General features: G+C 52.2%; 1 protein-coding gene across 1 annotated transcript in view; it reads right to left on the bottom strand.

Moving 5' to 3' along the window:
- The window catches only part of Zfhx3 (zinc finger homeobox 3), a 242034-nt gene that overhangs the window by 6772 nt on the left and 213936 nt on the right, over positions 1-21326 (bottom strand). Inside the window, 4 exon segments of the mRNA XM_032887527.1 lie at positions 3282-8735; positions 9835-9937; positions 19990-20190; positions 20345-20478. Coding sequence (XP_032743418.1) covers positions 3282-8735; positions 9835-9937; positions 19990-20190; positions 20345-20478 — 5892 coding nt within the window.

Below are 21326 nucleotides of genomic sequence, written 5' to 3'. Positions count from 1 at the left end.
CTATGGGGTCGTAGACGCTCAGGGTGATGATGCCCTCAGATCTCAGGGTATCTGAGCCTATCCTAGCCCCTACTCTAATTTTGCTTCTCGGGGATCAGGCTGTAGGACGGGGACCATACAATGTATAGTCCTATCTATCTTGCTCAGCCCTAATCTATAGGCAAAAAGTTTACCCACCCCAGGGCCCAAGAGCCTCTTGTCTTCAGAGCTGTGTCCCACAGGACTAGGTCCCAGAGTCATGGGACTGAGTATCTGTGGTGGTTTGAATATGCTTGGCTATTAGAAGGAGTGGCCTTGGTGGAGTAGGTGTGGCCTTACTGGAGGAAGTGCATCACGGTGGGGGGTGGGCTTTGAGAGCATCTTTCTAGCTGCCTGAAGATGCCAGACTTCTCACTGCATTGGCTCCTTCTCCAGCACTGTGTCTGCCTGGATGCTGCCAAGCCATGATGATAATGAATGGAACCTCTGAACCTGTAAGCCAGCCCCAATTAAATGTTGTCCTTATAAGAGTTGCTCTGGTCATGGCGTCTCTTCTCAGCAGCGGAAACCCTGAGTAAGAAGTATTGCTGCAGATGGAAGGAACACCGAGCTCAAGCTGGGGTAAGGCAAGTCTGCTGGGGAGGAGCAGAGCTCACCGGATAATTTAAGATGGTGAAAAGAGGCTGCACCAGAGAACTCAGACAAGGGACCTTGGTGAGGGATTGGGAGGGGCAAAACCACAACACTCTGAAGCCCAGAGTTGGATGAAGACTGCCGGCTTGCATGATACAATGTATCAGAAACTCCATGTTAAAGAAAGCAAGCAACATGGCTGCTGCACGTGGCCAGTTCCGGGAAAGCCACTGAAGGCAAGCATCCTATTTCCTTCATGTACACTAGGCACTAGTGAAGAAGATGTGACTGGCTGCTGAGAAAAGTGCAAAGGCTTGCTGGCAAAACTGGCACACATGAGGCCGAGCTGGAATTATAAACTCTGAGTTTAGGGCATGACTTTCTATGTGCCGGGAGGCAGTGGGCCTGCCCAGGAGGAACGTCTGTGGCTTCGCCCATGGCTTCATGCTTTCAAGAGAAAGATTCGGGAAGCCTGCGCTGGACAGGGCAGCTCAATGAACTAAGGTTGACTTTCTGATCTGTAAGATCAGAACTGGGCCAGCTTCTTCATCCCCTCCTGAAACTCAGTTCCTGTGGAGTCAGACTGACTGCGTGCGGGTTGCGGCTGACACACATCAGACGTGTGGCCTCTGGTTCACTCGGGAGACTTCTTAGAACCTCGGCCTTCTCTAGTACAAGATTGCTGGCATGAACGGAACGGCCAGGTGGAGAGAACTTAGCATGGGCCCTGGTGAATAGTAACTGCTTCATAGACGCAGTTCCCTTTCCTTCCATCCCAGTGCACTGGTTCTATGAGCTACAGTAGTTAAAGTGCTTGGTAACGGGCACATCAGGCTGTCCTGACGACGAAGAGCCCAGCTTTCTATCCCTAGTCCACCCTAAGTGGCCAGAACCTGGGCAGCACATATGCCTGCTGACCGACCGCTCCTATCGGATGTGGTGAAAAGACATACAAAGCTGGAGGCCTGGCTCCGACCCTAGCTTGCTGAGCGGTCTTGATCTCTCTGGGCCCTGGCTTTCTCTAAGGGGATACAGACACTCGGATTATACTTTTAATTATAATTTTATTGTCACGGTGTGTCTGTGTGTGTGTGTGTGGTGACCATGTGCTATAGTGGGTATCTGAAGGCCGAAAGACATCTTGTGGGAATGAGTTCTGGCCTGCACTGCTGAGGCAGATTCTCTCTTAGGTCTGCCCACCTACACCCAGGTTAGCTGGCCCAACATCTCCATCAATCTCCTGCTTCAACTTCTCGTCTAGAATCCTGGGATTACAGATGTGTGCCAGTGCGTTGGCATTTCTATGTGGGCTCTGAAGGCTGAAATCGGGTCATCAGGTTCGTGTGCCAAGTGCTTTTACCCGGCGAGCCATCTTGCTGGTCCCGAGTCTCATATTTTTACATCATCGTATGGTAGGCCTTCCCACCAACGCCTTGGGCGGCAAGGATAATTCGATGTCTGACCACTTTCCTTGATTTGTTTTGCTGGCTTCAGTCTGGGCCAGTGCTCATGCAAAAACCTTTGTCTCAGTGCTTTCTTTTCTGGCCCCCTTGGTAAGAAACCGAGGGCAGTTAAACACCACTAAACATTACTATGTTAATTTAACTAGGATTGCTCTGCGAGGCAACAGAAGCTCCAAGCCCTGGAGGGTTAGGGTTAGGAGACACAAGGCTAAAGCGTGAGGAGCTGGTGTGTGTGCTGGTCAGGGGACTCTGTAGAGGGGACTTGCTAGTGCCTAACCCGTAACAGGAGGCTGGAGAGGAAGGTCCAGTTTGAGGAGGACGGCTGGATCCCAGAGAAGATGGGCAAAGACAGTGAGAAGCAAGGAAGGGATGGCTGCCGGGAGGACTGTAAGAGCCCCAGCTTTGAGAGACCAAGCAAGAAGAAAACGTGTGTGGTTCCAGATGTGTGAGGGTGGGAGTCCCTGGAGTGTACGTTAGTTACTTGTCCAAAAGAGTTGGTGTGTTCACGTCCAAACTAACCACATTACCCAGCGCAAGATTCCTGGTGATTTAAAACAGAAATTCTCCGTAGAGACTGTCACTGCTCTGAACAGAAGCGGACCCGTGGAGGAAGCCTCCTGGGGCACGCAACATCGCAGGATCGGCTTCCCGCTCTCAAAAAGGTGGGCGGAATTCCAGGCGTGAGGGCAAAGGTTAGATTTCGATTCTCTCCAGCCAGCTGGCTGCTTTGGGGTTTCCAATACAGACATAGCTGGGGAATTCCACTGTCTCCCATTCGTACCAATTACATAGGTAGGATCGGGTGACCAAGAGGTTTGACATTCCCTGGAAATTCCTATGTCAGGTGATTCTTAATAACAGACATCACCAACGTGATGCCGGGACATACTCAGAAGTAGGTACTTCCACCCCTGCAGGGTGGTGTCCACGGGGTCCAGGCACTGGGGGGTACCTGGCTGCGTGGGAATTGCAACCTTGTTGCTTTTCTAGGTGACCAAAGTGGCTAGCTTCCTACTTGCCTCTGGGAGGCAACAGAAGCTTCAAGCCAGAGAGAGATATGGTGCAGTGTGAGGGGCTAGTATGCCTGCTCGGAGTGCTGGTAACCACATTAAAAAAACAAAAACAAAACAAAAAACAAACAAACAAACAACCAAACTCCCGAGCTTCTACTGAACCCTGAAAGCCATCACCTGCAGCAGGACCCACCTGTGTTGGATGGGGTAAAGCCTGGCAAAGAGGGGCTGTTGAGGCCGGGGAGCAACACGGGAGGAATGCCCTGGAGCGCTGGATACGTGGTGGGGAGGTTAAGAGCCTGAAGAGGAGCGTTGTCAAACATCCCTTGCTGTTGGGCTGCCAGTCCAAGGACCTCATTAGCCTTCTTAATCCGATCCAGCTCTTGCTGAGCCATCAACTGGCGTACAGTGGCTGGGTCAAAATATTCTTTCTCCTTGTCCAGCTGGCTTCCAATGGTGTCCTTAACTTTGGAGATATGCTGTTGGGAAAAGATATGGTCACGTACAGACAGCCTCGCGCTGTACTTGATACCACACAAAGTGCACTCTGTTTTGGGTCCCTCGTAACTCGTTTGGTTTATACCAAAATGCTTGGCCATGCTTAGCTTGGACTTCTTTTCTTTCGCCCGGGCATTCTGGAACCAGACCTGAACAACTCTCTTTGGCAGTCCAATATCATTGCCTAGAACCTCACACTCTAGCATGGTGGGCGTCCTGTAGTCATTAAAGCATGACTTGAGGACCTTCAGCTGCAGATTGGTCATCTGAGTGCGAAACCGTTTCTGCCCAGGTCGATCCCCGCTGTCACCGGATTTGCCCGCGGACCCGCTCGCCCCGGGGCTTGGGGAGCAGGGGTCCGCGAGGCTCGAGGTCTCACTGTAGTCCACGGTACCTTCGTTGTCGTACTCCTTGCTATAAAAGCTCGGGGCTGGGCTGACCAGACCAGACGACAGCCGGTCTTCATACTCGGACATCGCCATCATGGCTGCTTTGGTCAACCCCTCGTTCGGTGCAGAAGATTTGGTTTCGGTCGCTATCCCCGTGGCGCTGTCGTTGTCGGCGTTGCCCTCGTCCCCCGTGGTGGTGTCTGTGATTGCAGTGTTGACGGAGGAACAGTCGTCATTGTCCAGCTTGGTTTGGTCAAAGTTCAGGTTAACCGAGGACATGGAGGGGCTTTCAAAGTCTTCGAGCCCTTCCACCTTGATGGAGGAAGGGCTGAGAAGAGTTCTGGGGGACAGCTCCATGGTTTTGCTCACAGGCGAGAGCGGCACGCCCTGACCGTCACTCCCGCTCGGGGGTAGGTGGGAAAAGCTAGTTCCGTCAAAAATGTCTCCCTTCATCTGGAGTCCCCCGTCACAGTCTAAGAGCATGGCAGACAGAGTCAGGTTGTAGCCGGCTCTCTTGGCTTCATGCCAGTGCCGAGACCGGATATGAGCCTCGAGGGCTGTCTTGGCCTTGAAGAGCGCCCTGCAAAAAGGGCATCTCCTGTGGGCCTGCGCCGGGCCCACGGCCCGGAACTGACCTTTCCTTTCCCGAGCTCGGGTGTTCTGAAACCACACCTGCACCACGCGCTTCTTCAAGCCCACCTCGTGCGCGATGTGATCCAGCATCTTTCGGGTCGGGTTCGAGTCCAGCAGATACTTCTGGTAGAGAATCTCCAGCTGTTCGGGGGTAATGGTCGTCCTCAGACGCTTGTCCCTCTGCGGCTCTTCTCCTCCCGTCCCACTGCTGTCGTTCTCGCCAGGGCTGGCGCCGCTGGCCTTTTCCTCCAGCTTCCTCTTGAGCGTGTTCATCGTGGAGGTGGGCGTGGACGGAGAAGTGGCTGAGCTCGCTGGGATCTGAGGGATGGCCCCCGAGAGCAGCTGGCTGGCCAGGAGTGGGTTACTGGGATCAAACAGCATGAAAGGCATATCCAACGACCTGTCCAAAAACTGGGGGTGGATGAACTGGTTCTGGGCGCTCAGGAAGTGAAGCTGCTGGTGCTCCTGCCAGTGCTCGAAGGACGGGAACGCCAGCTTGCACTGGTCACACTGGTAGGGGATTAGCTGAGGAGGTAGGTTTGCCAGCTGTTGAGGGGTTGACGTGTGGAGGGGCTTGAGGGGCAGGTGCGAGAGCTGAGAGGGACTGGGGCTTGACTGGGGGAGGGGGCACTGCGGAGGGGGCGCCTGTGGAGGAGGCTGCGGTAAGGAAGGGGCAGCCAGCTGTGGGAGCTTGGGCTGCGGTGCGTTTGTCTTCTGCTCCGCCTGCTCTTGCTGCTGCACCTCTGGCTTTGGCTGTCCTTGCTTCTCTTGGGTTTGGTTTGGCTGGACACTGGGAGGCTCGGCCTGCTTTGGCTTCTCGTCGCTGGCCTCTGCTTTCGAGTTGAAGGTGGCTAGTTCGTCAGTCTCCGCCGTGAGCTGCAGGAACGCGGAGGGCGCAGTACTGGCCGATGATGGTGCTGGGGTGCTGTAGGCCTGTGAGGGCATAGGGGTGCTGCAAGAGGAGCTGGTAGGGGTGAGGATCTCCATTGCATCCATGGAGTCCTCGTTCTGGCTGTCATCCTGCCCCTCTTCATCCTCATCCTTGTAGCACAGCTTCTTCTGGTGTTTGATGAGGTCAAAGATGCGCTGAAACACGAGGCTGCACTTCTTGCACTGGTAATTCAGGTTGCTCGTGCGGATGTACCTGTCGTTGGTGAGCTCACGCCGCTCTCCGTCTTTGCCCTCTCCCTGATTCTCATAGTTCTTCCGGGCCTTCTGTCTGGCGTTTTGAAACCACACCACTATGACACGGGTTGGAAGGTTCAATAAGTTAGAAAGCTGCTCGAATTCATCGTCCTTTGGATAAGCGTTGGCGTCAAAGAAGTCCTGCAGGACTCGGAGCTGGTAGTCGGTGAACCTTGTTCTCGAGGACCGCTTGCTTCCCCAGTACTCCTGCTTCTGGGGTTCTGGGGAAGGGGGCCGGGAGTCGATCTTGAGTTCCTCCAGACTCGTGATGGGAGGGTTGCTGAAGTTGTACGGGGAGTCCTTGTTCCGCTGCCGCTCCTTGAACAAGGTGTTTCTGAACCAGTGCTTGATCACTTTCTGGGGCAGGCCCGACTTGTCCGCCATCTCTTTGATCTGCTCCTCACTGGGGGAGTTGTTGATGTCGAAGTACTGGCGGAGCACTCGGAGCTGGTCGTCTGTGATCCTGGTGCGAGGCCTCTTGTTCTGTTGCTGGAGCAGGGTGGGGTTGAGCTGGTGCTGGTACAGCTGGGCCAGATCAGCAGGCAGCGGCTCCACGGGGCCGAGCTGAGGGGGCAGCTGAGCTGGCAGGGTCTGCAGCGGCATCGTCTGCATCATCAGCGGCGAGAAGATGGGCAGCTCCATCGGCATGGAGAGCTGGGTGAGAGGCACGGAGGGCTGGGCGGGGGCGATGGTAGGCGACGTGATGGGCGGAGCCGACGCGGGGATGGCCGGCGTGGAAGCTGGCTGGGGGGGCGCGGCTGGAAGCGGGGGTGGAGGAGGGGGCGGGGGAGGTGGGGGTGGCTCCGGGGTCTGGGGCCTCAGTGGGTACAGTTTATCGTAGTGCTCTCTGTATTGCTTGGCAAACCTCTCCAGCTGTTTGAAGGGGAAGTAGTTCTGATGCACGTGCTCTTGATGGCTCTTTAGGATCAAGATGTTGGAGAAGAGCTTGCCGCAGGAGTCACACTCGAGTTTCTCCAGGCTTTCGCTGCCTTGCTCCGTCTTCCCGTTCTTCTTCTGTGCCTTCTGCTTGTTCTCATTGTACTGAATGACCAGCTCAAAGCCAAAGTTCTCCAGCAAGGCCTTGGTAGCGTTCCCCCTGGCATCCGAAGCGATGCGTGGAGGAAGCATAGAGCCCTCAGAACCACCCCCTGGTGCCAACTCTTTCTTCTCTTTGGCCTTCAAGGCATCTGGCAGTGATTCCTTTGGTCCTGGGTTACCCTCTGCCCCCTCCGGCCCTTCCCTCTCTCGTTGGCTTTCCTTATCCTTTTCTTTGATGACCACTTTGTTTTTCTTTTCCGGGTGCTGGCTTGGCTGAAGGAGAGCTGAGTGACTCTGGGAAAGAGAGAGCTGACTCTGTTGTTGCTGCTGCTGCTGCAGTATCTGCGGGTGGCTCTGCTGTGGGATCTGGATCTGAGCCTTCAGGTCTTCCAGCAGGCCTGGGCCTGACCCCGTCAGTGTCAGTGCCCCGCTGGTCACGGGCAAGCTCACCTCAGGGTTGAGCTGGAACTCTGCACTGGGGATGTAAAAGGGGAACAGCAGATGCTGCTGCTGCTGCAGTTGGAGCAAGGTCTCGGTGGTCATGGGAAAGTGAGGAAGGAGTGTGGGGTTGAACAGCTGAGACTGGATCAGGGCGGCCTGCTGCTGCAGCTCCTGCTGCAGGTGTGCCTGGACTTGAGCCTGCGCCTGGGCAAGTGTCTGGGCCTGCTGCTGTTGCTGCTGCTGTTGCTGCTGCTGCTGCTGCCTGGATGCAATCATATCCGCTAACTTCTTCCGGTTGGTCTCCTTGGGCTCTGAGGGGGAAGAGATGTTGGCACTGATGGGATTCCCCAGCGGAGGCAGCACCACGCTCTCGGGGGGCACCTGGCCCAGCGCATTTATGCTCGGAGCTATGGTGGCACTGCTTGGGTTGGCGGCGGTAAAGGTGTTGTTCGCTCCACTGCTGCCCACGGGACTCGGGGTAGAGGAGCTGAGGGACACCCCAGCACTGTTGCCAGTCCCGTTGCTGCTCCCACTTGCAGCTTCCAGCTTGGCTGCCCGGGCCTTGGTCTGGTGCAACACAGACCTCATGTGGATCTCCAGGGTGGAGCTCTGGCTGTACGCCACGTTGCAAGTGTTACACTTGAACGGCTTGTTGTCCGGGCTGCTGGTGGGCTCCGGTTGGCCGGTTGCCGACTCCTGAAGGGCTCTCTTTAGCTTGTGCAGGTGCGAGACAGAGTTGTAGTGCACCAGCAGGATGTTCTTTTGAGTGAAGGATTCCTTGCAGACGGTACACTTGTAAGGGCGGGAAGGATCCAGAAACTTCTCCATGGTGAAGTTGGGGCCCTTCCTGAAAGGCAGCGCTCGCTTTGGCTCTGAGCCTGAGTCCTCCTGTACTGACCCAGAGTCGCTGCCTGTCGGGCTCTGCTTGTCTTCCAGGTCGCTCTCCTCCTCCTTGTCTTCCTCAACAATGATGGTGTGGTCTTCAGCCAGGGTGGGGTCTCCCATCGCCAAGAGGTCCCCGTTGGCTAGAAGCCCCCCATAAAGCTGTTGGATGTCAGCCTCACTCAACTCCAGGTGACTGGTCTCGAGGTGTTTTTTCAGAGCCTGGAAAGTCCGGAAACTGCGCTGACAGAGGCAGCACATGGTGGCGGCTCTGATCACGTGGTACTGCGAGTGGAGCTGCAGCTTTTCAATGGTCTTGAAAGCCAGGCTGCACTGGTTGCAACGGTACTTATACACGTGGCGGTCCGACACGGGCAGCTGAGGCCGCTTGGCGTGCACCTCGTTGAAGTGGGTCTGCAGAGTGGCGGAGGTTTTGAAGACCTGGTTGCACCCCTTCTTCCAGCAGAGGAAGCCCGAGTCTTCTCTCATGCAACTGGGGTCAGCAGAAGAGGGCTTGAGGTCCCCGCTGTGCTCCATGCTTGCAGAGGGCAAGGTGTTCTTTCCCAGGTCCTCCGAAGTTTCTGTAAAAAAAACCAAACCAAAACAAACACATCAAGCCCAGAGATAAAGAAGGCTTTGTTTCCAGGGTAGCACCCAGAGCCCAGCTCTGTGAATACAGGAAGCATCCAACGGACTGCCAGAGTCTGTCCACAGGGCCAGTGGAATATGCCCATCAGCCAGATGGACGGAAGAAGGCTATACACAGGTCCAGTTCAGAACAGGCTTGTGTCACAGCATAGCCCTAACGGTCTTCAAAACAGTATTTAATTCTGAAGCCTCAGTCTCTCCAAAGGTGGTCTGAGGGTTACCCGTCCCTAATGGCGCCCTTTATGCTGACTTTGTGGTTATAAAAATTTAAGCACATCAGACTTTGTTGTCAGGGACATCCGCACTAATGCTGTCCCAAGTTGTGAGGAAGTTCTACATTTCGGGATTCTTACAAGCATTTAGTTTCATGTTTAATGTGACATGCCCACCCCCACCGCCCTTTGCTTTGACATCCCTGTTTCTCTGACCCAGGTCTTTGTTCATGCTAGCAGGAGAGTTAATAAATTACTAAGCTACATTACTTTTTTTTTTTTTTCTTTTAAAAGTTCATCATATCCATAAACACCCTGGTGCTTTCCAGGTCATCTGTCTGCTTCTGATGGGGACTCCTCCCCAGGAAGAAGGCTGGGCACTAGCAGTGTGGGCCTTCGATGTCTGTAAGGGAGCGTTGAAGGCTTAGGAGAGCTACGAACCTAAAAGGCATTCCACGACCACAGTAGAATTGTCTGTGACGCAACGGCCCTTACAAATGTTATGTTTAAACAAGGTGATTCCAGAAGCATCCGAGAGTTCTGGGCAGAGGTAGCGAGAGAGACAACTAGACAATCTTACGACTTTTGAATGGCATGTCTCTAGCAGCCTAGGCCCTGACTGAGCGCACCAGGGGCGCATACGTGAACAAACGGACTACAGGACACTTCCTGAGACTTAAAGGCCATGGGCTTTGGTGATGGAACCCATCAGTCCCATTCTCTCAGGATATATTATAAAGAATCCCTCAGCCCTCGTGCCCTATGAAAATTTTGACCATGAATCCATCTTGTTCCGGTTTGGAGGAACTAAGACACTGACCAGGTTGCTTTCCTGCCTCTTCCAAATTGGGGTTCCCGTCCCGGTCCGGAGCAGCTGCGGGGAGGAACATACTGCTAGGCATCACCATCTCGGGAGCGGTCACCTGAGGGGACAGAGGCAGAGAAAACAACAGGGGTCAGGCCGAGGGGGAAACAGATGCAAAATTCGAAAGGTTTAAAAAGTATTTAATAAGCAGAATTAGCCTTCGCCAGTGTAAAAGCGGGAGGTGTCGCTTTGCATAGCTCAGTGAAGATTCGTGTTTATTAGACAAAGCTCACATCAGTCAAAAGTGTTTCTACGGTTACATTCTGGACATAATTAGCAGTGCACACTTGAAGAATAATCTTATTATTAATATTTTTCTTTTATGCAGGATTTTGACTTTGATCACTGACAATGTTTTGTCATGGGCTGTGAAACTTCTTGTGCAGCCAATTAGGTAGATAAGTTGAAAGGCCCACCTTAAGCCGCCGCAAACATAATAAGGGCCCTAATTAAATCATACCTAGTAAAGTACGTGGTAATCTTGAAGCAGGGAGCATTGTAGCACTGTTTTCAAAATGTATTCAGGCGAGGAGAGGAGGAAGGACAGGGTAAGAGGCAGAGAGGAGAACAAAGAGAGGCTAAGGACAGGCATACACTGGCAGATTTTCCAGGAAACAACACTGTGTAACCCTTTACAAGCTGACATCAAGCACGAACAAGCAGGTTTGGTAACTCACGTCAAGTCAGAGCCTTTCCTACACGAGGCACAGAGCATCAGAGGGAGCATGTGCCCAGCATCCTAGCAATCCAGATACTTCGGCACAGCGTTCGACAACAGGGCCCCATCCCTGACCCGAGACTGGGCTGTTAGCCCCTAATGGAGTATTTCCCTAATTAGCCCTGAGATCTAAGCAGCTACATTTTAGGTCAGATCCTCAGACTGTCCCCTCCGCCTCCCTGCTGTGTGGCCAGAAGCTAGACCCTATCACAGGCTCTCCCGTACGTGTGACAGTGGCAGGCAACTGCAGCCTGCAGTATCCAGGGTGGAGAACAAGGGCTCCATCTGAAGAACAGCCCCGGTAAGGACCCAGTACAACTCACAGTGGTTACATCCTTAAAAATCAAACAGTTCTCCCTATCCCGGCAAGTGCCAGCTGCCCACAGCTCCTCGGTCTGCAGTGGGACCTGCAGATGACCTACCTCATCAGGGAGGGCTCCTGTTCACTAAGACATAGGTGCTGTTGGAGGGCAAGATGGGGCGCAGACATGATCGTGCCTCATTGTATACACCTGTGACATTCTGGAAACTAAAGGGGCGGGGGGGCGGGGGTTGGGGGAAGGGCGCCAATTTCCCTTTGCTTGCCATGAGGCAGGAAAATTTGGCAGCGACAACAATTCCAGATGAATTAGAAACTGTCTTTAATTTGACAACTGCTGGAGAGGGAACGGGAGGTGGCTTGGTGCCCAGCCCCACCTGGAGGCCCTGCTGGACCAATCAGACGAAACTTCGCTGCAAGTCTAATTTCTCTTAGGGTTTTGTTCAAACTCAATATTTTAAAAATTATCTTCAAGATGGTGAGATCCTAGCCTTTCTCGGACAGCTGCTGGCATTCAACAAGCAGGGGAAGCCCAAACAACTGTGGCCCCTAACCGAGAAGAAGAGTTCGTATTTAGGTTCTCGATGGGTATTTTTTTTTTCAGGTCTGGAAGCCAGCGGGCACAAATCTTAAGCAACAGGCACTCAGGCACCACAGAGAAGGGTGTGGAGAGGAGAAGGCCCACCGCAATAGGCAGAGCACGTATGTGACAGGAGAATCGGAAAGGCATGGGCCTGCCCCCAGACGGCTGTGCCACTGCACACAGAGCCTGCCACCGCTGCTTCCAGAGCTAGCTAGCTGCTGAATTGTCCAGGACGGAGTAGAGAGTGCCAAATTCATTCTGTCTATTTTCTTTCTAATAGAAAGCATTTCTGACCAGTGTGGCTGGGGACTCCAGCGGGAATCCAAGAAGTGAAAGGTCACCGATTAATTTATAGTCTTCAGCCGAGGGAGAGCACGAGGTTGGGGGTGAGAGGGGGAGAAAGAGAAGGAAAATAAAAAGGGCCCCCCACACACACACCTTTTCTCTCAACCGTAGCTGCAGGATCCAGTCCTTTTTTGGGATCTTTAGGAATTATGAAAAATGAATCATGAGAAATAAAAAAAAAAAAAAAGCCCTACCCTACGGAGTAAAAAAGAATAAAATTATCTCTCACCTCAGCCGCGCATCATTATAGAAAACCGTGGGCTTTTTCTAAGCGTTACAGTAAGGCAGACATCGCCTCCAACAGACTCAGTACGACGGATCAGTAATTGTTTTCATACACTTTAATTAGAAAAACTCAGATGGCTATGAATAATAATGGAAAAGAGAGACTTTTGCACTTGAAAGGTTGAAGTCAATCAAGTGTGAATGACGGCAAAAAAAGGGGAGGAAAAAAAAAAAAAGACACCAATTCATCAGCCCTCTGTTGTCTCGCTGCGACTTTAATCATAATTCCTGATTGGGATTCAAGAAGGCAGTAAGCAGTGGCTCTTTGTCTGCCTTCGCCTTCCATCAATTAACTCTCCCCGAAATATAATCATCAGCTTCACGAGCTCCTCTGCATCTTAATCTCCGAGCCCGGAACTCCTGCCCCGTGTGTGTAAGGAGGGACTTCTATCTGCATGCTCCTGCCCCAGCTATACTATGTCCGGGAGAGCGGGGAGAGTTGGCGTGAGAGATTTAATAGGCAAGAAATCCCCAGGAGGCAAAGAGGAGGATCCCCGAAGGGAACTAAGGGTCTAGGAAGCCTAGTGGGGGTCTGTGTGTGCATAGGTCTGCACCAAGGTTGACGGGGAAGCCGCCTTACTGTGTAGACCTACCAGTGGGGTCTCTGTCAGTTCCCGGATGCTAACAGCTCTTGGGTGAGCCCTGCTCAGTGAGGAGGGAAGGGGTCAGGGTTTTACAAAGGCCGGGCTCCTTCTGTGCTTGCCTTGGTTTCCAAACTTATACTTGGTTCCTGGACTGTGTGGAAGGGTCAAGAGTGTCATAGCCACAGTGTCCAGTGAGTCTAGTGCATCAGTCACTCAACTGCTCTGGGTAAAGATCTCAAAAGGCCTTCCCTCCCAGCAAACGCATCAAAGCACAGGGTGGAGAGAGGGTCAAACCATGGCTAGGTTATAGCCATTCTAAGTATGCCCAAACCTCTGATATCCTCAAAGAACTGAACCCTACCACTGACTTTTCTGCAGGTAACACGTAAACATAACCTAGCTTGCTCTCCGCCACTCCTCCTTCTCCTCAGATGCTTGCCCTCCAGGCCTACCCACCCCCAACTATGGCCAGTATACAATCAGCTTACATACCTACACACATAAGAACTGACTTTTCTGATGGCTACTTGTGGGGTTTAAATGAGAAATGTCCCTTGTAGGGTAGATGTACTTGGCCTCTAGTTGGTGTCACTGTTTGGAGACTGGGAAGGTGCAGCCTTGCTAAGCGTGATGGTTTGTATGTGCTCGGCCCAGGGAGTGGCACTATTAGAAGCTATGGCCCTGTTGGAGTAGGTGTGTCACTGTGGGCATGGGTTTAAGACCCTCATCCTAGCTGCCTGGAAGTCAGTATTCTGCTAGCAGCCTTCAGATGAAGATGGAGAGCTCTCAGCTCCTCCTGCACCATGCCTGCCTGGATGCTGCCATGCTCCCACCTTGATGATACTGGACTGGAACTCTGAACCTGTAAGCCAGCCCCAATTAAATGTCCATATAAGAGATGCCTTGGTCATGCTCACAGGAGTAAGACCCTGACTAAGACACTGGGACAAGTATGTCACAAGGGGCAGGCTTTGAGGATTTTCGCTTTACCCCATTTCTAGTTAATATTCTGTCTGTCTGTCTGTCTGTCTGTCTGTCTGTCTGCTTCATGCTTACATGGTAGAGATGTGCTCGCTGCTGTGCTGCCTCCCTGCCAGGATGGACCCTTGCCCTCTGGAACGATAAGTCAGAATAAACTTTCCTTCTATAACTTGCTCTTGGTCCCGGTGTTTTATCACGGCAACAGGAAACCAAGGTACCCGCATGTCTACAAACACCGACATGTTTATAGACTTAACGGTAAGACAGAGGTCTTCTGGTTAAAGGAAGAAAAGAAGAAAACCCAAACCGGCAGAAGAGAGCTGTTACTCCCTCAGGACTGGCCTCAGCCATGATGCTGGATGCCCCCCTTCCGTCTCTTCTGAGCCAAGGTTAAGCACACTACAGAGGATGCAGAGGTAGGTGAGAGGGATGCTGTTGGAATCACTGGCTGAAGAGTGGGCGCCAGAAATCTGGACGCAGAGGCTCTAATGTCTTCATGACAAGTGGGCAGCCAGTCCTGGTCCGCTGTGAAACGCCCTGCTCTGAAGCTGAGCAATTGTCACTTGTCAGAAACAGAAAGCAGAGTGTCCCCTCAAGCTGAGAAGCTTCACATGTGGGCAATCCCAAAGCTGTGCCCTTGTGGGCAGCGGAGGGCTTTTGGATGACTGTGACTGTTTACTCTTTTGGTCCCCAACAGTGCCCACGTGATGCTGTGACAAGACGGGGTTCCTGCTCCTAGGAAGCTCACCACCCAGAGTAACCTGGGGAGATCTCGGGAAGTTCAGTGAAAGGTGTAGCCTTCAGAAGAACACTTTTGAGAGCACAGAAGACCTCATGCAATTTCGAGGAATCACAGGCTCCCCGGCAGGGGGAAATAACCCATGGATTCTGGTGAACTTCCCTTGGTCACCGTGGACCAGTGGAATGGGTTCATGAATGACCAGTTCTAACTTCTTCCTACGTCCTCGGGATTGTGAATCATAAATTAATCCCTTTCAAGATTTCGTGTGATGAGTGGACCCCAAAGCACCAAGGATACCTCGTATACGCCCAGGGTATTAGTAGTTCCGGTCCTCACCGTGTAAGAAGGGATGGCTGGCTTTTGTCACTTCTTGTGGGAAGCTAATTAGAAAGATTAGCTGGCCTCCTCTTCCAGGCCCCAGGTCACAGATGTGGAAGGTCCCTGTCTAACACCACTTGTAGCTTAGGCTATACTCTGCTCCCCGTGGTAATGGACCTAGCCACTCTTTGGGTGGCGGTTCTATGGTCTAGGCATGAATCTAAAACTGAACTGATTTCAGGGCTGACCTCGAGCTACTCATGAATGCCGTGCTCCCTGATGAGGAGGCTTCAGGGCCCGACTCTCCCTGCGCCCACAAGCACAGCAGAGCCTGAGTGATGCCCTCCCTCCCTCCCTCCCTCCCTCCCTCCCTCCCTCCCTCTCTCCCTTCCTCATTGCCAGTGAGGCATGGCAACACAGTGTCAACGAGACCTTGTCTCTGTCATGTCTCGTCTTAGAAAAATAATAGTATACTTGCAAAGTATTACTTTCCAAGACCTAACGTCTCATATCGCCCGAGGCAAGCCTCCAACTCATAATCCCCCTGCCTGAGTGCTGGGATTCTAACGATGCATATCAGCTGGACCACTTTCAAGAAATTTTAATTGATGGATGCATCTAATTGTACGAATTTATGGGGCTCAGCGTGAGGTTTCCCCGCATGTGTACCCCGTGTGCGGATCAAGTGAGGCCCTTGGCGTTTGCCTGTCCTCTAACATTTATCTTCTCTTCGTGAGGCATTAAGAAGCTTCTCTTACATTTGAAATATGTACTGAGGTTGGTGGTTATCTGGTCCTACTGTGCAACAACACTGCGATGCCGTCTTTACTGACAAACCTCCCTCCCCACTCCCCATTTATCTTCTTTCTAAAGTGGTGTGAAACTCAGACATAAACAGACAGACAAAACCGTAGGCTGCACCAACAATTTATGGAGATCGAAATAACGTACCCATAAACCAGAACCAGAGTTTTAAAATGGAGGACGATTAGGACTGATGAAGTGGGGTTGGGTAGGGACACAAGAAGCAGAAACAGTTATACGTACGTACGTGTGTGTGTGTGTGTGTGTGTGTGTGTGTGTGTGTGTGTGTGTGTGTGTGTGTGTGTACACAGACAAGAGAGCTGAGGGGGGAATGGATTGCAGAGCAAAGCTTCATTAGACCCCGAGAGGCAGGCGGCCGGCAGTATACCAAGGTCACTTCTAATTTAGACCATCTAATTGGCAAACAGGCTCCAAATGGCTATCATCTCGCAGGGCTTGGAATTAATGAAGCCCGATTATTTTCATTACCTTCCTCCTCCGAGATGGACACAAAGTGAAAGAGCTGATACGCAGGTGGGTGTGACAGCCTCGGGGCCAGGGGGAGCACAAGAGCCCCTTTGTGGGGGAGGGGAGAGCCTGCCCCCGAGGTCCCCATGTACACGGAGCAGAGAGAGTGATAGACGGTGTTTAAAGAACACAGGAGACCAAACTATTGTCCCCCAAAGAGCGGCCCAGAGAAAACCACAGGCAAGGTAGGGGGCCAGGAGCACAGGAAGGGGTCTGGGCTCCTCCGGAATAAAAAGAGGGGTAATTGTGGGCCAGAAAAGGGGAGGAAGAGGAAGGGCTACTGAAAAAGGTGTTCTCAGCTCGGCCTCATTTCAGCTGCGAGGTCCCATTTTGTTAAGTGATTAAAGAACAAAGAAAATGTCCCCATATTAATGATCTAGGATCCCAGTGGTATGTCCTGTCACTTAGAAGACACTGATCAATTAGAATAATTTACGAGTATTGAAACGCATGGTGGGTGGTCTTTCCCATTCTCGCTGAGGATCGAGAAGCATGTGTCCCTGGGCCCTCATCCTCCCCTGCCAGTACAGGGACAGAGTGGAAGCACGGACATTTCCCCCCACCTAAAGCCTTGGCTCGTGTGGAAATAAGACTTAGGTATTTGAAATCAACATGGTGGAGGGGACTGCCCAGCCAAGTGTGGGGGCAAGCTTGTCTCACTGCCCTAAAGCTTCAGAGATTCCCTTCTGTCATGTGATGTGTTAAAAAAAAAATACTGTTTGGTTTGTTTCCGGTAGGCCATGAAGAAGCGAGTGCTGTGGGTGCTGTTTCCACAGTACATGGCCAGCTCTGCAGATGCTGCCGGTGGACGACATTTTTTTTCCAAGCCCCCTCATCAGTAAGAAGAAGGGGACCCATGGAAGACATAGATATGAGACGCAGAGCATAAGCAAGCAGCTGTTACCATAGCAACAGACGTATTAGACACTGCAGGTTCCTGAAAGCTGTCTGATAAGGTATTATTAAATGAAGCCTCCTCAAAACCCTCTCCATTTACAACGGAACGGAAAGACATTGCGTAAAAAGTAATCTATTTCCATTTATCAAGGCGGAAGTTACTTTCAGATGGACTGAAATCCAATACTAGCTACTTCCTTGGGACTCTAGACCTAGACACCGAAATAAAAATTCTTCGGAATGTCTAGCTTCGGAGACCCTGGTTATGTCGCACATCCAGCCGGGATCATGTTATCTGGGGGCCTTCGGCAGCCTTTTCTGTTCCATGGCCAAAGCCACCTGCCTGGGCCTCTCTGCTCACTGCCATTCACTCAGATTCAGGATCTGAGGAGACAGGAGTTCTGCCTCTTGGAGGTTGAATGGCCAGGTACACTGGCTACTCCTCGTGATGAAACACAGGAAAGCTTTGGTTAGGTGTCTTCACCAGATTGCTTTCAGAGTTCGCCGCTCCACTTGGCTAAGCACAAACAGATAAACTGTCAGAAAGCCTAACCAACGCTTTCCCGGGGCCGATTTTCTAATAAAATTACTGTAAAATGCCCTTTGGGGACGTGATTTCAGCCACGGGCTCATTAACATCACTTAGTTGTAGAACAATTGCAAATCCCATTTTAACACCAAACTTTTCCCAAGAACAACCCTGGCATCCGACCAAGATTGGGAGTCTAGGCCATCAAAGAGGATTCCGGGTTTACCCTGGAGAGGGGCCGCTCGCTCGCAACTGTTTGGGATGGAGAAGGAAAAAAACATCACTTGCAAAACTAGCCTCGTGACTCGAAGAACCAGTTATGTAGGACAGTTATCACTCCAGCTTCCCAAGTCGAGAGCGGAGGTAAGCCCCTCACATCGACTTTGGAGTCCAGAGGAGCTCTTAAGACACTCACACCGCTCATGTGTCTCCCTACTTCCCCGTTTCGCAATCTAGTAGCTCCCTGAGACTAGCAAACTGGTTTCCTATAACCAGCACATTTTACACAGTGTGCACGCTTCTCAGAAGCGTCTAGAAAGCAGCTCTCGTCTGTGGGAAGATGAGTCCCTTGAGGTTTCTGTACAGAGCCAAGTGCAGAACCTTGAGGTAGTGGCGGCTGGCTCCTGCATGATCTCACTGCCAGAGGTTCAAGAACAGGCTAAGCGCCTAGTTCTCCCAATGTGTGGGGCGCTCCCTGGCACCGCCAACAGCTGCTTCCGGCTCTGACACCATTCCCAGGAGGGCTCATGACAGCACTCAGTGTGGGAAGCTGCCTCTTCACAAGGTGCTATTTACTGGGGTAAAAGATCCTAGGGTCTGGGACCCAGGCAAACACCACAGCAGTAACATGCTCCTGAAGACTTTAGTGGCAAAAGATTCACAGTGATCGTGAAAATTGCTACCTGAAGTCTGTCTCTCTGGTTCTAGTTATAAAAATAAAAAAAGTGACCGCCTAAGCCGGTGGTCGTGGTGAACGCCTTTACTCTGAGCACTCGGGAAGGCAGAGGCAGGTGGATCTCTCTGAGTTTGAGGCCGGCCTGGTCTACAGAGTGAATACCAAGAAAGCCAGGGCCACACAGAGAAACCCTGTCCCCCAAAACAAGCAAAAGTAAATAATATTAAATCGTGACCAACAATGGATATTTAAAATACAATTTACATACTAGTACTGAGGGATATAAAACTGTTTTACTCCCTAGTGTATTCCAGGCATAGAGATTACTAGAGGCCCATGGTTGTCACAGTAGATTCATATTAAACAATAAAAATAACCATTCAAGCGGAAGAAAAAATATAGCTAAATTAAAAAAAACAAAAAAAACAGGTTCTCTCCCTGCCTCTTCTGTTCCTTCAGGTTCCCAGAGTCCCAGGCACTCAGAAACAGACAGAAGGCCCAGGAAAAATCCCTGCCTATTTCCAAGGTGGTTGAGACTTGCCAGGGAACTGCTCTGCAGCTACTCTCCCATCCGCAGGAGAGGACCCACTCTTCCTCTTGTGAATCTTTCCCACGGTGCCGCTGGACCAAAGCTCAGGCTATGCCGCCTTAGGGCTCCCACCGGCTACTTCAGGTTCTCTCGGTAGGTCAATCATCCAGACTGAGCATCCTTGGACAACACTCGTTACTTTTACATAACCAAGTGGGACTGGAAATGCCCTCGAAACGAACCCTGCCACCCTTGGTCAGGTTGGGATTCACAGGAGACTGATTCTCTGGGAATCTCCCCGTGAAATGTCAGCCCCCATCAGCTTCTTATCCCACTGCTGAAATGATGCTAGACCGGGAGAGAGACTCTGTCTCTTCCTCCTCCAGTGACGGGGAAGGCCTTTCCTAGGGGCCCTGGCACGGCTACCAGCTACAGTGCTTTGATGTTTTCACACTGCAGTTAGGATTTAATGTGAAGACTGGATCTTTCGGTCGCGTCTATGATGGCCATTCAAGAGTTGGCCTTCTGAGTCCTGCAGGTCTAACAGCATCGTGTGCAGACGTAAAGTCTGCGTTTGTGAGCCAGCATGCCATGCCCAAACGGATGACTTTCCTGCTCTGAGAACGAAATGCCTACTTGAGAATGCCTCACGTTCCCACACTGCCCAGAGCTGACAGATGTGCGTTCAGGTCTTAGCTGACGAGTGACACTTGGGGTAAGTTTGTTGAGACGTAGTTTTCTCATTTGTTAATGGGAATGTGTCACACTTCTTCCAACAGAGTTGGCTATGAGGGGAAGGGAGGTATAATGCCTGGGAGGGCCAAGCAGCCTGAGACCTGGAGGCTCTGAATGATGGTTTCTTGAAATCAAGGCCATGGGCCTGCCACGGTTACACCAAGCGCGGGACAGGGACAGTCAAACCTCGACCACAGAGCTGAGGTGATTCTTCTCACACTCCTGGGCCAACGACCAGATCCTGTTCATGTTACCACCGCATGGCTTTTGACCCCCGGGGGGAGAGAAGCCTCGGGGTCCTCATCCTGGCTGCCTTACCGTCATAATGAGCTTCTCCACGCAGTCAGGTGCCACGCTGTGGAGGTGGGTGAGGTGCAGCTGGAGGTGGATCTTGTTGTTGAGCATGTCTTGGCACAGGGGGCAGCGAAGCATGGGCTGCACCGAGTGCTGCGTCATGGCGTGCACCCGCAGCCGGTTCACGTCAGCGTTGCTATACTTGCAGTAGGGACACTGGTACATCTGTGGGGACACGCGTGTCGCTCCGACTCAGTCGTCTGACCCCTCCTGAAGCAGGGCCTTCTTCCCAAGACCCAGTCAGCCTAGAGTTCATTCCCCGCCAACATCTCCGACACCCGCCACCCCCACACCACAGCAGACCCCCTCCTGGTCTCACCTGCTCGGGTTTGATCTCCTCTGATGCCTTTGGCCTCTTCGATGAGAGCGGAGTCTCGGAGCTACCTGGGAAGGAGGAGCGTTTGGAGGCTGCAGGGGAATCCGTCAACTCCTTCTCTGCCTGACTGGATGATGCTGGAAGAAAAAGCAGAAGATGCGATGTAGCGGCTAGACTGGGTCAGCTCAAGGAGGCTTTGTGCCCGATGATGGTCAACCTCACTGATAGTGCAGGGGCTTCTTAAGATGCTAACAGTCAGGAAGAGCGACTTACCAAGCTTGCTGGGAAAACAGCACGCATTTTCCCCCACAACCCTAACCCCAGGTTACTCCCTTAAAAACTGAATGTCTGACAGAGAAAGGAAAAAAAACGCAGTAAAAGGCCCTGGTGTTAGCATATCTCCTCTTCTGATTTCCCGTTGTCTAAACACAGTTTTGCCCCATTAACGTGGGGTTGGGGGAGAGAAGCTGGGCAGGTGGCAAAGTCTCCCCGAGTGCTTCACCAGCCTGAGTAGAAGCCGGCACACTGCTCTACAGACCCGAACAATCGTGTGCTCCCAACTTTATCATTCCCTCTTGGAATCACAACAACCAGGCAGGCTCAGAGGAAGTCTGCGTACTGATGCTAACCCGTTAATAAACTCACATCTGGGTTCATCGGTTGGCTTTTCGGTAAGAAATAACTGAGGAGTGGAAGTAGGCGGGGCCGTGGGTCCAAGTCATAACTGAGGCACGGCTTGCCAGTGCAAGCCATTCTTGCTGCCCTTGCCTGCTCTGGCAAAAGGCAGGGCAGGTCCCCACACCATGCATGCGAAAGGGCACACGAGGTTTGGATACCATACAGTATGGACAGAGGGGCTGGCGGAAGGATTGCCAGGAAGCACAGAGAGGGACTGAGGATGTCTCAGTGAGGACGGGATGGGGCTGAAAGCTGAATGGGGGAGAAGAAGGAATCCTTCAGTGTAAGTGGAGATTCCAGTGCGGTT

This window comes from Rattus rattus, chromosome 17 (genome assembly GCF_011064425.1).
Source record: "Rattus rattus isolate New Zealand chromosome 17, Rrattus_CSIRO_v1, whole genome shotgun sequence".
Classification (NCBI taxonomy): domain Eukaryota; kingdom Metazoa; phylum Chordata; class Mammalia; order Rodentia; family Muridae; genus Rattus; species Rattus rattus.
Note: the sequence above shows the minus strand (reverse complement) of the source record. Positions and strands in the feature narration are given on the sequence as shown.